We start from the raw sequence: 15918 nt of genomic DNA on the forward strand, positions 1-15918 counted from the left end.
TGGAGGCTGCCACCGTGCTCCCCCTCCCTGGCAGGAGAAGCAACTAGAAAGAAGGCCGGGCTGTGCCCCAGCTTGTACCACTGCTCCCCTCTGGTCGTCGGCATTGGGCACATGTGGCCCCGGGCACTGCGGAGAAAGAGGGACACGGGGACGGTGAGAGTCGTCCTGATAAGGTGGGAGATGGAAAAGCAAGGGGAGTGGGGGGAACTTAGCATCCTTTTCCTCTGCCGCCGGGAGTATTTGCGTACCGGGTTCTGCCTGTGTGTCCCATTTTCCCACCCGTCTGTCCCTGTCGTGTGGTGCACTGGCACCTGCAGACCGCCACCACCCCCCAGCGACCCCGGCCCCCGCTTTCTGTTGGCGCTGCGAGCGCTTCGCTGCATCCCCCAGCCCAGGGCTTCAGCCACGCAATGCCCGCGGTCCAGAGCGCGGAGCGACCGTGTCGCCGGGACACAGCGGCGATGCACAACGCCGTCACAAATAAAAGCCGAGCTCTGCCCGCCCGGGCGCGGCACGCTCCCGGGGCACCCGAGAGCCCGGCTGTGCGCGGCAGAGGCGGCGGGCGGTGGGCAGGGGCCGCGTTATGTAAGGGCCGCGGGGCGGGCGGCCCTGCGGCGGCGCGGGGCGGCTCGGAACGGGCGGCGGCGGCCGGGCCCGCGGCGGCGAAGGGGGAAAGCGGCTTATCCCCTCCTTCCCTCCCTCCCTCCCTCCGCCGGGTTGCCATGGAGACGGGCGGGCGGCGGCGGCGGGGCTGTCACTGAGGGATCGCACCGCGCTCCGCGGCGGAGGGGAAGCCGCGGCGGCCGCGGCAGCAGCGGCAGAGGCAGAAATGGACTCGCACTGCGACTGTGTCGAGCCCCCGGCCGCCGAGCAGCCGTCGGGCAGGATTAACAAAACCGCTTTCAAGCTTTTCAGGAGGAGGAAGTCCGGGGGAACCATGCCGAGCATCTTCGGGGTGCGGAGCAGAGGAGGGGAGGGTAAGGGCGCCGGCAAGCCGGGAATGGTGCGGAGCCGGACGCACGACGGCTTGGCCGACGCCGTGCTGGAGAGCAGCAAGAAGGAGGAACCGGGCGGCGGCGACGCGCCGAGCCGCGAGGCGCAGGAGCGGCCGGCCGGCAGCCTCGGCGGCCCCGCCGGCAGCGCGGTGGCCAAGTCGCACAGCTTCTTCTCGCTGCTGAGGAAGAACGGCAGGCAGGCGGAGGGCGCGGAGCCGCGGGCCGGCGGCAGACAAAAGAAGGGGCTGAAGGGGATCTTCAGCAGCATGCGGTGGCACAAAAAGGACAAAAACGGCAAGGAGGAGAGGGGGGAAACCTCGGACATCCCGTCCGGCCTTATCATGCCGGGGTCCCTGACCGCCAGCCTGGAGTGCATCAAGGAGGAGACGCCGAAACCTTTGTCTGAGAGCCCGAGCGGCGCGGGAGACGCCGGGCCGGAGCAGCCGCGGGAGAAGCGCAGCGGCGAGGCGCCCGCCGCGGCCGAGGAGCCCCGAGCGGAGCCGCGGGCCAGCAGCCCCCCGCCCCGGGAGGAGCCGCCCGCCGCCGTGCGGCCACCCGAGGAGCTCAGCCGCCAGCGACCGGAGCCGGCCGCCGGAGAGGTTGGGACTGCGAAGGATGCGGCGATAACAGGTGACATTCCAATAACGACTATCCCCCCTGTTGAACCTCACTGTGATAGCGGTCAAGAGACGGCAGCCGCCCCTGACCCTTCCTCTGTTGATCCACCCTCAGAGCAATCGATTGATCGTATTTGTTTGATGTTTGCTGACGTGACTTCACTGAAAAGCTTTGACTCTCTTACAGGCTGCGGAGATATTATTGCGGACCATGAGGAGGATGTGGGCGGCGGGAGTGGCGTCTGCGAGAAGAGCACCCCCGGGCCCAGCAAGCTGGGTGCCACCAAGAAGCACCCCACCATGGTGGCCTACCAGGGAGGAGGGGAGGAGATGGCCAGCCCCGACCAGGTGGATGACACCTGCCTGCAGGAGTTCTGGGATATGCTGTCACAGACAGACGAGACTCAGACGCAAGGAGGAGGAAGCGGAGGAGGGACAAAGAAGCCCGAGGGGTTGAAGGAAACCCGAGGTACCGAGGGGGCCCAGAACAGGGTGGTGGTGAAACGTGGTGGCCTCCACCAGATTGCCATTCACCTGAACCACAAAGAGGAGCAGAAGAGCAGGGAAAAGGAGCAGCATGAGGGTGTCCCAAACAGCGATGAGGGCTACTGGGATTCCACCACCCCTGGTCCCGAGGAAGATAGTTCCACAAGCATCCAGAAGGAAACCCTTCCCAGGGATAGCTACAGTGGAGATGCTCTCTATGACCTTTATGCCGAGCCAGATGAGAACCCACCAGCGGGGCCCACAAACGAGGAAGTCCCCAGTGTGCCACGCTCCAAGCCCGTGTCTCCAATAAGGACCGTGAGCTCACTGAAAACACCCTCCAGCAGCGCGAAGGACTCCAAGATACCCATCAGCATTAAACACCTTTCCTCGCATCCCGCCAGCCATGGAGCAGATGCCAGTAACAGCCATCACGTCGCACACCATCACCTGGCCAAAAGTGAGATGCACAGAACAAAAATCCCCGTCTCCAAAGTCCTGGTACGCCGAGTCAGTAACAGGGGCGTAGCTGGGTCAGTAACAGGGACAACAGTGAAAACTGCCACGTACCAGGACAGTGCCAAAAAGTAGTTGGGTAAGAGGTGGAGGCAAACGCAGAGAACGAAGTCCATGTGGGAAAATCTGCACAGGAGACCGCAGATAATGAATTAGTTTTGCATCACCTGAAGAAAGTCACCTAAAAGGCTTCCTTCGCTGTACTCTGTGGGCCTGCAGTTCTGAGTCTCTTCTTACTAGACTGTATGGCTGAATACAAAAAGTCAACTTCTTTTTGAGCACTTTTTTTACATTTGTATCTTTTTTCTGCAACACTAAACACTGGGGAGGTTCATTTTTACATGCCTTTCTGGAAGCAGGACTTGGATTATGACCATCCTTCCTCGTGTAAAGCAGTGTCATGAGTTCTTCAAGGGAACAGAGCTACAAAAGGAGCGACATGAGAGGTTCTCCTATACACTTATCTTTTAATCATTTCTGGGGGAGGAGTAGAGGCTGGGTGCCTGGCTGGCTCTGGAAATGATGTTAGCCCCACAAGATGTTGGAAAAAATGCCAAGCAGAAAACAACCCACCTAACAGGTATTTCACCTGCTGTAGGAACGAGAACACTGCTCAGCAGCAGACTTGAATGACTTGTGTGCAGGAGATAAAACTAAGGAGTTAGGTGGACTCGTCTAACAGGAAAACATATTTTCGTTTGTCTGTCTGTCTGGTTGGTTTTGATCTGGTCTAATGTAAATGGGTAACAGAGACACCTGACGTAGGTTCAGATGTTTACATCAATACTTGTCCGATAATGCATACAATCAGGTTCAGGGAAACATTTTACTAAATGCCAATATATACACACTGTCCACATTTATACAATAACTTGCTCACCATGTGTAAATATATATGTGTTTTAGCAGATTTTTTATTAAAAAAAAAATCACCTGTCCTTATTATCTAGAGTTTAAGCAAGAGTTAGTTTTTATAGGTAGATAATTTTACAGTTCTAAAAGGATAGAACTTTGTGTAAGTACCTTAAATTAGAGAAAAACTCTGGTTTGTATGGGCTCATGCATCCCCAGATAAGTAAGTCTGAAGTGCTGATTTTATTCCAGTGGCACATTCCATGGCTCAGAGCTGATGTTCTGACAGCATTGCCACTGCAAACCTCTATTTTCAGGGGTTTAGACAAAAGTTGATCTGGGCTTAAACCTTACCGAGAAGGAACCCAGCAAAGAAACTTGTTTTTTAAGTATTATTTTTTAAAATATAAAAAATTAGTTTTTGACTATTTAAAAAAATTTGGGTTCTCATTGCTTTTTATTTTCATTCTCAATAATATCAGAATAATTTTATGTTAAGAGAGAAAAAAATATGGTAAGCTAGTGGTACATAAAATGGTCTGATGAGCTTGGATCTTAGGAAAAATGTATTAATGGCCATGACATTTTTGAGTAGTGGCTACTGTACATGGACATTGGCAACATTTCAAAGAAATATAATAGGGTTTTAATGTGCCTGAGGACATATTTTTATGATACACTGAACAAACTCTAAAAATCACTGAAGTCTAAAGGTAAATGTTATGTATTTACAAAATATTTTGATATAAGTATTTAATCATCAGACCACAGTTAATATAAAATATATGCTCCAGCGTATCTAAAAAATAATATACATTTTAAAAATATACATTTCTATATTATGCAGAGAATCCTAAATTCACATCATTGAAACTAATGGGTCTGATCTTACATAGCAGTTGGTTTTATTGTCTCTTAAATCAAAAGAAAAAAAAAAAGGAAAATAAATATACAGAATATACATTTGAAGGATATTAAGGTTGTAGGCAAGCCATAAAAAGCCAGGAAATACCATAATAAGAATTGTATATATGTATATGCATGATTCATGGTTCACTGGGGAAATGACCTTAGAGTCATGAAGGTGAAATTGACATCCCGTTTGAAATTGCTGCAGAATTTAATACTGACTTGCAGCATCCCAGTGAAAGTGTTAGCTTCCCTGACCAGCCCCTGTTTTCATGGTTTAAGAACCTTAATACACTTCAAAGAGGATTATTTTATGTTTTCTTCCTGACATGGAGGTGTGTGGTTCCCTGTGTGCCCACTCACGCAGGCGTGTTGTACATATGCCATATGCATGTGCAGCGAGCGCGCAGCCCTGGCAGGGTCCCTGCGCCAGCCGAGGCACTCCCCATGCACGCTCACACTCACTCACACTCACACTCACACTCACGCTCCTGTGAGCGCTCCCATGCACTGACTGGGAGCTGTGCTCCACATCCACCTCCAAACACGCTGGCCATGGTTTCCTTTGCCTGAGAAAGGGATTTGCATTTGGTCTGACTCCACTCGTGCATTTCAGAAAGTCAAAGCTGAAACACCCTCTAAAGGATGTATGTACAGAACACGGAAGAGTATCCTGCTCCTCAGCCCTAAACATGACATTCCTTTTCCCGTTCTTTTGTTTTTGTTTGACTGTGAGGGATGCATCTTTCCTTGCATGACAACTCTGAAGAAAAATTATAATCCCCCATTTTGTTCTTAGGAAAAATTGTACTGAGACATTCTACAGGGTACTGGAAGTTGAGAGGGAGGGAGGATGTGGTGGTAGTACCATAAAAACTGGAAGCACTGGGTACAGGTAGTAGGAGTGGTGCATCTTTTAACCCATTAGGAGATACCAGCTGCCATCTCTACAGGACCTGTGTGTGTCAAATTATTCATCATATGTGTTTTGTTTGCATTGTGGCATGTCTGTATTGAGAAACCAGTAGTGTGACACTAGACTAACTCCCTCTCACGTAACCACTAACACAAATCATCATTAAAATGCTTTGGCTTCCCTTCATTCTTCTCTCTCTCCTTTGTTTTCTACCACGTTTTTCCCTCCATGCTCTGCATGGGACAGCCTCCTCCTCGGTGCTAACCCGGGAGTGAGGAGCCCTGGGCTGGCGTGGAGCGTGGGTGGGAGGGCAGCTGCCCAGGCCAAGGTGCTCCATTGCCACTCCCTCAAGCTTTCTGTCACAAACCCACTCTAAGCACAATTTGCAAACCTCTCGGTGGTTTGTTTGGCTGCTTGCTATGTACATATTTTAAGGACAATCATATCCTTAAAAGGAAAATGGGAAAGTAGCTGGTAGTAGGGCGTCAGTGTTTTGAATCATTGCGACATGCTGACGTTGATTCAGGGTAATGGTTGTGTGAGAGTAAAGATACAATTTAATGTTCAAATTACCTTTGTTCTTCTAAAATTCGCTTTTGTCTTTAAACCATCTATGCTTTTTATTTCAAAAGGTAATAGAAGATTGAATATTTACCAGGGCTTTCAATTTTCATACAAATATATTTGTATAACTCCACACAATGCCTAAAACAATCATTGAAAGGAGGTTCAAAGGCTTTCTTTAGACCTATATATAATTCCTGAAAGATCCCTGTAAAATACTGTGAGATGCCTAAGAACAAACAGTTAATGGCTTGCTGGATTTAAAGGCTGAGACATAAAGAGGTAATAGTCCTGAGGCATTTTGTGGTAGCTTGCATTCTTATTTGTGTTACCCTGTCCAAGCATATATTTTCCTTGGCTTTGGTAGGTATTGAGGTAGAAATGGTGTTCTGAGTCCCAAAGATAACATTCCCAACGGTGTCATTGTTTTGATTTCCTTAAAGTATATTTTTCTTCATTTGTTTCATTTGTTATTTGGTGGTCTGAATGATGCTTTGTAATTATCAGCTGTATGTCGTTCATAAAGGATTTTATAGATCAGGACTTGGTATTTAGTTATGTGTACTCTTTGCACTTTCAAGTCCCTACTGGTAAATTTTGTATGTTCTTAGAGTTTTCTATATATTGCATAGTGTTTTATAGCTATCTACGGTGATTTCAGTGGAATACACTCCTGTCCTTTATATCAGCACAAAAGATTTCCTTTCAGTAGCATGAAATTATGTTTTTGTGGACTTGTTTTGTCATGATAGGAGCTAAGTTTTCAGTACTAAATGTGTGGCCTGCAACATACATAAAAGGTTTTATTTTCCATGTAGTGCATATGCATTTTGCTCTTGCCAGTAATAGGACTCAAACACTCATAGTAGATTTCAGAGGAAATCCCATGACTAGAAATTCCATGACTAGAATAAGAAAAAACTATGTTCAGTCTTATTCCATCAGTAACCAGCATTTTTTTCATCCACTGTGAATATCCTCACCACCATTCAGGGTAGTAGAGGATTGAATTTTAAAAATTACGTGCAGAGATATACACTATGAAAATTAATTCTCTGATTATTTTTTAATGAATCTTACAAAATTATTTATCTAAACGAGTATTGCACCAAAGTCTTAAAACATCTGATACAGATGGCATTTTCAGTAAGATGCTATGAGTGCAGATGAGCCAAATTAACAGGCTTTGCTTAGCAAAGCAAAACCGTGTTGTTTCTTAAATTTGTAGTACTGACTGAGCTTGCAGATCAAAGGGAGCCATTGATTCTGCTGCGTGGCCATGCACTGAGGTTTTTCTTTCCCTGCCCTAATGGACTACTTTCAGAAAAGGCTTTTCAGGAAGATAATGGTATGAAAGGGACAGATCACAGTAACAATAGCCACTTACAAGACAGATGGTTATCCAACAGCCACAATGGGGGATTCTAGGCAAGGTGGCCTGAAAATGTATTTTCATAGTTACTGATATGAAAGGCTGGGGCTTTTGTTTTGGAAAAACAAATTGACACCAACTCAAAGACAATGCAGAAATGAGTCTTGGCACAGTCCACACATGACAGCTTCTGCAGGGTTTGATTTTGGTTTTCATTTTGTCTTTTCTCCCCACCCCCCCCTCCCCCGCCTTTGTTTATGTTTTTATTATGGTGACATAACCCCACGTGTCCGAGCAGAACTGCACAACAAATGACTCTTCTGAGATTCAGTGCTAAGTGCACACTGTCAGTTGTCCCCAGTGGCCTGGGACGGGTTCCTGCAGAACATCCCTCCCTTCCACTGAGGGATGGGAGGGATGGGATGATAGGATTCCCTTGTCCTGAGTCCACGTGCTGTGTACTGTGAGCAGGACGTATCAGTCTGTCTTGCTGTTTGTTTTCAGGGGACAATTTATTTTTAATTTAGCTCACAGGAATTTTTTTACTCATCATTAGTTCATACCTTGTCTTCCTTGTGAGCATCTCGGGTAGGAACATTCAGCACTGATTCGGTGTTTCCTAGGTCCGTTTCATGTAGCGAGAAATGGAAGAACTTGTCATATGCAAAGGAATAATAGCTATAACCACTTGAGCCACATCATGGGGGCCTTGATTCCTGCAAAAGCAGGTTGTTAAAACTCTTCTTGCCTTAGAAGGCTTCTCCACCCAAAACAGTACTATTGCCTAGGATGTTTTGGGTTTTTTTTCCTGTATGTCTCTCATTCCTTCTCAGCCATACTGCAGTTGCTTGGGAAACAGATTTTTGATCTAGCACCAGAAAAGATGAGCTGCTGCCACTCTGCCTCCTCTTCAGGAGGTCTTTGCTTCTACTTCTTGGTCTTGAAAAAATTAAACCCCCTCAGAATAAGTGGCAAAGATATTTAAAATGGAGACATCTGCTGCGTGATCTCATACACATGGGTGAGGAGGTTAAGTGATATTTTGCATAGCATGGAATACATTCCTCCAATTTCCTGTTGTGAACAATTTAGTAAATGTAGCAAGGGAGCAGGTCACTCTTGAAGGAAAGCCCAGGAGCTGTTATGCAGACTGTGCCCAGATTTTATCTGCTTTCCTTTTTCCTTTCTGCACATAAATAAATAGAGCCAAAGTTGTAGTACAGAGAGGAAAAGGTTAAGCACCTCATAGGGCAAGGCATTTAAACTGCCAGGCTGAAAGGCTTCTTGTAGCAATGGCTAAAAGAAGATTGCTTTGCCTACTTTGACATCACATCCAAGCAATGCTCTGCAATAAAAGCTAATCCAGCTATGGCCACAAAGTCAGGAAACTGGCCTTTGCCAACAGGACAATATCCTGCCAGGGGCCAGTTCTGCTGTGGCAAAACTTCCACTGACTCCAGTAAGAACTGGCAGAGGTCCTTAATCTCTTAATCCTGAGGAAATATAAAGTGTTTCTTAAACAAGTCTTCCGGTTTTTTTTTTGTTGTTTTTTTTTTTTTTTTAAGATTAACATTATTCAGGTGTTTGTGCAGTCTTTTATATTACTGTGGTGTTTTCACTGATCTGAATGCAAAACATGTCTTTCCATTGTTTTTCATCTTAACAAGCTGCACTCCTGCACATAACTCCAGTGCTCAGCATGTTTAAATTACAGCTAACACAATCACTGCCTTCCTTAATTTAACTCTTGATGGCAAAACCAGGACCAGCTTCTTTCCAGAGCTCTAAACCCCCTGCTTGTTTTGTCATTGTTCATGTTTTTGATATGGTAACTAATGAAGCCTCCCTTTAATTATTGCACAGCCACATTTTAATGTGTCATTAGGGAGAAGGTATGTGGGGACTAAATGGTAAGATCTTTAACAGATTTTTATTATTTTGGAAGATGTTGCATCAAAACTGTTGCTAAATCAGTGTCAGGTTGTTTCCATGGGCTTTTTATGCAGATGCATTGGAAGCTTTGAACATAATGTGCTTGTAAAAGAAAATTGGTTGTATCTGCTTTGAATTAAGGCTGACCCTAAAATGTAATTCTTGGTTAATCGCAGCAGAGGGGAAGGTGTGTCCCAACTCACCTGCAGCCTGTGGACTGGGGGAACAAGGCACCCCAAGTCACCAGCAGAATTTGCTGTGTGACGTGGCCATGTGGTGCCAGCAGAGGGGTGCAAGGTGTTGCCATGTGGAGGTGTCAGCCCTGGACAGCAGCAGGAAAAGGAAGAGTGATGGTGCTGGAGTGGGGTGGGACAGCTGATAGGGCATCTGGGAGATGGGCTGAAAGCAAGGCCTGGACCTCTTGTCCTTGTGGAAAAAGAGTTACACATATGCCTGAAAACCCCTGTATCTTTTCTTTCTTGCACTGATGCTCGGGTTCATGTGTTACACTGGGTGAGGATCCACTGTGAGCTCGGGTGTGCTGAAGCCAGTGCTCCTGCCAGGTGGTCTGCTGTGTGACTGCTTTCATCAGCACCTCAGCAGTGCCCAGTGTCTTACTTTCTAAAGGCAGTTTCAGCACAGAAACACCTACAAACCCCCTGTAGCCCAGCACTGGCCTATGGCATCTCACTGCTCTTCCACCCTCTTTTTGCCAGGAAGATGCAAAGACCCAAACCCTAGGCAGAGTGGTGAGCTCTGGCTGCACCCTTGCAGCCCAAGGACAAGTGGGGAGGGAGTGTAAGACACACTGTGCAGCAGCACCAAGTACTAAGCAACATTATCCTGCTTTTCTAAAGGGGGAGCAAGACTAAAGCTGTTGTTTTTTCATGAAATTAAAATAAATCTTCTACCATGGGTGAAATTTTAACAACTAGGCAATTACTCATCCCACCAGTATTCTATCTGATATTAGTGGATCTGTAAGTTCTGTTGGTTTTTATTAAGTGAAGATCCCATAACTTGGCTCCATCTGAATTTTCCCTGCTCTGCTTGTTAAGAGACTGTCTCAGAAAAGTTCTGGTGTTGAGGTCCTGTTGAAGTGGGAGAATGGGAGAATGAATGTGGATGATGGAAAATACAATAAACCCAGAAAATACAACATGGCTTTAGTCTTTTATGACAGCCCAACTCTGCTTAAACATCACGGTGTGCCTGAAAAAAGGGTAGTAGGGACTGCATCAGACAAACCAATGCTCTTGGTGTTTCCTGCGTGCTGAAGGGGAGGTGTATGTCCTGTTAGAGGTCACTCAGCCTGTTTCTGTAAGATGTGATATAGCTGACAGATCACTGTTAATTACAGAATTTCCTTGTATTTTTTGTGTCAGCCACCTCCTGTAAGGTAGCATACGGCCTATTTGAGATAATGAGGGAGTAAAGCCAGAACTCCCCACTCTTCTCATCTAGAAGGTTTGGTAATGATCTGGTGGGCCTGTGTGCACCAACTTTTTCTTAAAGAAAGCTCACAACATTCCGGGGGGCTGTTTTTATAACAGACTGTTAGACACACTCTGCTCCTTTCCACCTCTACAAACTTTGATGAGTACGTGTCTCCTCGAATCACTGTATTCTTAATGTATTTACAACCTAACTGATAGCAATAGGTGTCTTTCTTCCCTGGCAGTTCACAAGGATATACTAATCAGTGTTTGTTATATTTTTAATTCTGTAAATATTTATTTTGGTACTCTGTGTATTTATTGGCACTGATTCTGGTGTTTGCTTATGTGTCATTGTAAATGTTGATGGTTTCAATAGTCTTGCTTCTAATGAATGTAAGGAACTCAGACTAACTGCACTTTTCTTCCATTCAAAAATCTTAACAGTGAAAAATATTCCCACTGTCATGTGTTATAATGAAAACAGTCAATAAAATCAGTTGTCACTTTTCATTGATGAACGTGAAGGTTACTTTTTGATGTTCAAGTTAGAGCCAATCTATTGAGCGCCCTGGAAAATACTAGGCTTTTCAAAGCACGACATTGGGGAGTTATGTCACCAAAATAGCATAAAAGAGAATACTTGGGCATCTGTGCAATTTCATTTTTATGTAGAAATGCCTTTAGCAGTTTTACTAATAACATGGAATAGCTAAACTGAATTTGTTACTTAAAGGAGGACTTTCAGAAATGAGAGTTTTGGTCTTCTGGTTGTCTGTTTCATCAGTATGTGGGTTTTGTTTGGTTTTGGATTTTTTTTTTCCCTTTAAACCACTTACAAAATGAAATGGACTGAGTTTTTATTTTGTTTTTCAAATCAGCTTTGTTTTCTGATTCTCCTTGTTGAGGAGCAAGTGGGGAAGCTTGTTCTTTTGGCAAAAATTGACTTTGGAGTTGCAGTTTTGGTGTGACAGTTACAAAATGTGGTCTGCAGTCATCTATATTTCCCACCTTTAAAACATCTCTTCCCTCCCGTGACTATTAAATTACAATTATTAGAACCTCTGGTTTGCAACCTTCTCTAAATTTCTTGCATTTTGAACATGCATAAAGCATTTGCATCATTCAAGTTTTAATCCTTAGGTTTATTTACTTTGCTGAGCCAAGTAGCGCTGAATGTTCTCCCATGGAATATACTGAGCCAGCCAAAGTAAGAACCGGAATAAAATCTCCTCAACAGTTTTTGAGGAACAACAAAGCAAAAGGCGTGAAAAGCTCGTTAATGGTAGTAAGGAGCAGGACACGGTGACACAATTGATCCTGTGCTCACAAAAGCATAACTCCTCTTTCCAATAGTTGGAATGAGGCTAAAGAAATGTTTTCCTGGTGATTTAGTGCACAAACAGTTTTACATGCAGGCCTTCTCAGTCTGTGTCCCTTATTGCACATTCCTGTCTTTTATCCTATGCATCTGAAAGCAGAAGAGTTGTGTTTTAAATTTGCTTCCACACAGATTGCCTAGTGATTGCCTTGCTTTTGTCCAAGTATAGCTACTGGGATACTGAGGAACAAAGAGGTTTCAATGAAGTGCATGGCAAATGTACAGCAACCTCATAAACCTTGATAACTGCAGAACTGTGTGATGCAGCTCTTGACACCTTCCACAAACTCAGATGACAGCAACGTGGCAGATCCATCGTGATAGAAAAAAATTGAAAAATATGCTGAAACAAGACTTCACCCAGATTTTTTTTTAAATCAAAATGAAGTTTCTGATATTGAGCTAAAAGTCCCTTCCTGATTCAAACCAAAATTAATCATTCCCAACAATACATCTCTATGACTTTCAAGGCCATCTTACTGGAAAAGTGTTTGCAATGGGAGCGATGACCTGGAAATCTCTCTGTGACCCATACATTGAAGGTGAATGCTCCTTCCAAAATCTGTCAAGCAACAAAGAGAAGATAATATTCTTGACTCTGAATAATTGGCAAGGAGTGTTGGCAAGTCTAATGGGCCAGTCAACTGACCATGAGTCTAAGTACCAGTCTAATTTTAAAATCTTTCTCTTAAATCATGGTATTTTTCTCTTTCAAAGTCACTGTACAGGAGTTGTTTACTAGGAGCTCACATTGAGCAGACGCCTGCTCCTACCTACCACATTGCATGTCTGCTTCCAATTAAAACCATTCCACAGTGCCCTGAGGGGGCTGGGGAGGAGGCTCTAAAGTTCTTCAAAGGATTATTTCAGCAGTCACGGATGCTCCTATGGCAGCTGAGGACCAAGAAACTGCTTCATCTCTAATGACATCACTGCTTAGAAAAGATCCTTAGCACTTGGATCAGGTATGCACTTAGACCTTGGGAACAGAAGATCTCCTGTTATGACTAACGAAGGAGACTTGTCCTTGATCATTACGTGTATATTTTCCAGCTTATTTTCCAGCTTAAGTGCAATGAGTTTCTTAATTACAACACCCTGCAGCTACTGAAAAGACTAACAAATGACCCACCTTGATGCTTCATCCTTATGTAAAGTCCCCACAAAGTGCCTCTGTGCAGCACTCCCAGGTGGCTGTCAGGGGAAAGGTGACCTTGAGCAAAGGGTGCCACCAGGGAGGGGAGGGAGGGCTTGTGGTGGAGCGCTGTCCTGGACCAGGAAGGTCTGAGTCCTTCTACCACTGCTTCCTTTCCCAGCTCACAGAAGTCTGCAGGTGCCACATTTTAAAGTAGCATCCACAAAATCAGCTGCACTCCGTGGTGTTTCTGCTCAGAACCTGTGGTCTGAAGTTTTATGATCCAATTTCACTATCACTTAAGTGCTTGCACTGGGCAGGCTCAAAAGCACTGCATGGCTGGGTCTGCTCTCCCAGGAGTCACAGACAGGCTCTTCCTCTGGCCTCATCAGCCTTCTGCTGGTGTCACTGGAAACTCCTAAGTCCCTTGGAAAGAGAAGATACTTGAATAAAGATTATCTGGGGGCTTGAATGAGCAGAGGTTGCCTGGGTAGAATCAAGGAGGTGATGGGAGAGGCTGAGGCAGTAAACCTGGGGCAGCCAGAAGCCTCACAGGCAGCAGTGTCCTCTTTTCCTTCACAGGGAGATGGCTGCCTCCAGGGCACTGATGTGGCTCAACATGCTTCAAGAGCATATTCAGTTGTAGGCTAGCATGGGAACAAATGGTGCTGAGCTCCTTGCATGGAGCTGGGAACACGCAGGGTAACATGAGGGATGCAAAGAAAGCAGAAATCCCAGACCAAACAGTATTTTAAGGACAGAAATTATGTATGTCATGTAAAGCAAATGTGTTTCATTCCTGCCCCAGCTTCATTTGTTCACCTGTAAAGACAAAAACACAGCCTAATTTTGAAAGGAAATACATATGAATAAATAAAGGCAAATATGTCTTAGTAAATATGAGTAGGGAAAAACCTCCTTTTGACTATGGTTGTGAAGACACTGATTCCAATCTAAAGTGGATGTAAAAAAATCATCTGCTCTAATAAAGTAATGCAGAGGATCAGAAAAACATTGAAAACAATCAAAAGGATTGTTCTGAGTAGTTCTTAAGGAAAAATAGAGACAAATAAGGATTTAGCTAGGTTTGGTCTATCTTAACAGTTGGGATATATTGAATCTACATCTCTCTTTCTCTGACTTTCTACCTTTCACATTCTGCATTAATAGATGTTGTTTACTGACAGATAACAGATTACACAAAAATGCAGCATTTATAGTAAAGAAATCACCCCTGCTACTATTTTTCTGGTAGATTAATTTTTTCCCCTGCTAACTAAGTTTTTGATCCTTGCGATTAGACCACATCCAGTCATTATCATACCAGATTTAGTGTCTGATTACGCAGCTGCTGCATCTGAACAGCTTCATTCAAATCAGTAAGAAATAGTTGTATGCAGCAACTGCAGAAATGGTGCTTGCATCCTTTGCTGAGCTGCCTATTGCTGCCTTCTCAGGGGCTTAACATATTTATGTCTATCATCACTACATGCTGGTAAATTTCCCTGTGTTTTTTTTCCTGGGGGGTCTGATGGGAAACACCATAAATCTGCATGTTGTATGGAAAAACAGTTGGACGAGATTACAGAGACAAGTTAACTTGTCTGTGCCAGACCTTAATTCTTTCTCAAGATGTAATGTATTCAGACCAATTTGAAATAAATGACTGCATCGGAAAACAAAACAGACATCAGAGCACAAGCAGAAAGGCAAATGTCAGCCCCTGGCTCTGGAACGACTGGGGTCCTAACTCTGAGCTATGAAACCTTACATTTCTGCCTCAGCGCAGGGAAACACACAGCGCTATTTATAGCACAGCCTTTTACTACCCTTCTGGTAGAATAGGCTTCATCGGAGGATTTACATGGCTAACCGAAAGCAAAAGCCTTTTGTCCTTCATTTCCATAAGAGAAGGCCAGTGTTAAGCTGGTGTTCATTGGGCTGAATTACAGAAAATATCAGTTACTAGAAAACCAGTTACTAATTCAAAGGCATCTGTTACCATGGCATAGGCCTTCTCTTCTCTCTCCATGCCCCAGATTTAGCACCAATGATGGGAGCTTAGAGAAAGCTCAAAAAGAACACTTCTTACCTCTGAAAAAAAAAAAAGCATAGTTGAGGAAGACCACATGTTTTCATGGCAACTGAGGAGTAAAGGGTTAAGACCTAGGAGATGGCTCCGAACCAATAAACAGCACAAAAGGCTCCTATTAGCAAATCAAGAGCCCAATGTGTTCCTATTTCCCCCTCCCCCTTGTATCTTCAATTAAACCCTTTGGGCCACAAAGTTACTGTTCCTGCCAAGGACAACAATCAGCACGAGGTGATTATTTTAGATTCCGCTACATACCCTGAGGTCTTGGGAAAATGAAAATCACCCTTCTTTTCACCCTCAGGTCCGATTTCCAGGGCAGGCCCGGCCCATCAGCTACTCCCCATCCCTCCATCATGCAGCGTCAGCCGCGAGCACCCAGGCTCCCCCCTGAGATGCCGCTTTCTCCCAGACGCCTGCCTCTTCCTCCCTTCCAGATGGCAGCAGGGTTCTTAACAAGCACCCCAATTTCTCTTTTCCCCTTGGGATTCCATTTCAGTGTTATCTTGTCACATCTGGTTTTTTCCAGTTGGATGATGTGCAGGAGCTTCCTCCAGAGGTTACCAACCTGCAGCTCCCGTGGCCTGTCAGACCTCCCCGCTGCAGAAACGCTCCCACACAGCGAGGATCACTGATGCTCTGCTGTGCTCCAGCTGCCCAGCAGAGGCAAGGACCACTTTGCTGAGGTTTGTAGGCTGCTTGTTTCCTTGTCTTG

At 45.3% G+C, this 15918-nt stretch overlaps 1 protein-coding gene across 1 annotated transcript; it reads left to right on the top strand.

Moving 5' to 3' along the window:
• Positions 1 to 829: 829 nt before the first annotated feature.
• On the top strand, positions 830 to 3493 carry AMER2 (APC membrane recruitment protein 2). Its single transcript, XM_041487338.1, has 2 exons — positions 830 to 1625; positions 1800 to 3493. The coding sequence occupies exons 1-2, from the start codon at positions 830 to 832 to the stop codon at positions 2687 to 2689; spliced, it is 1686 nt and encodes a 561-aa protein (XP_041343272.1). The 3' UTR covers positions 2690 to 3493.
• The last annotated feature ends 12425 nt before the right edge of the window (positions 3494 to 15918 follow it).

The sequence above is a fragment of the Pyrgilauda ruficollis genome, unplaced genomic scaffold (genome assembly GCF_017590135.1).
Source record: "Pyrgilauda ruficollis isolate IOZ18807 unplaced genomic scaffold, ASM1759013v1 scaffold8, whole genome shotgun sequence".
NCBI classification, from domain to species: domain Eukaryota; kingdom Metazoa; phylum Chordata; class Aves; order Passeriformes; family Passeridae; genus Pyrgilauda; species Pyrgilauda ruficollis.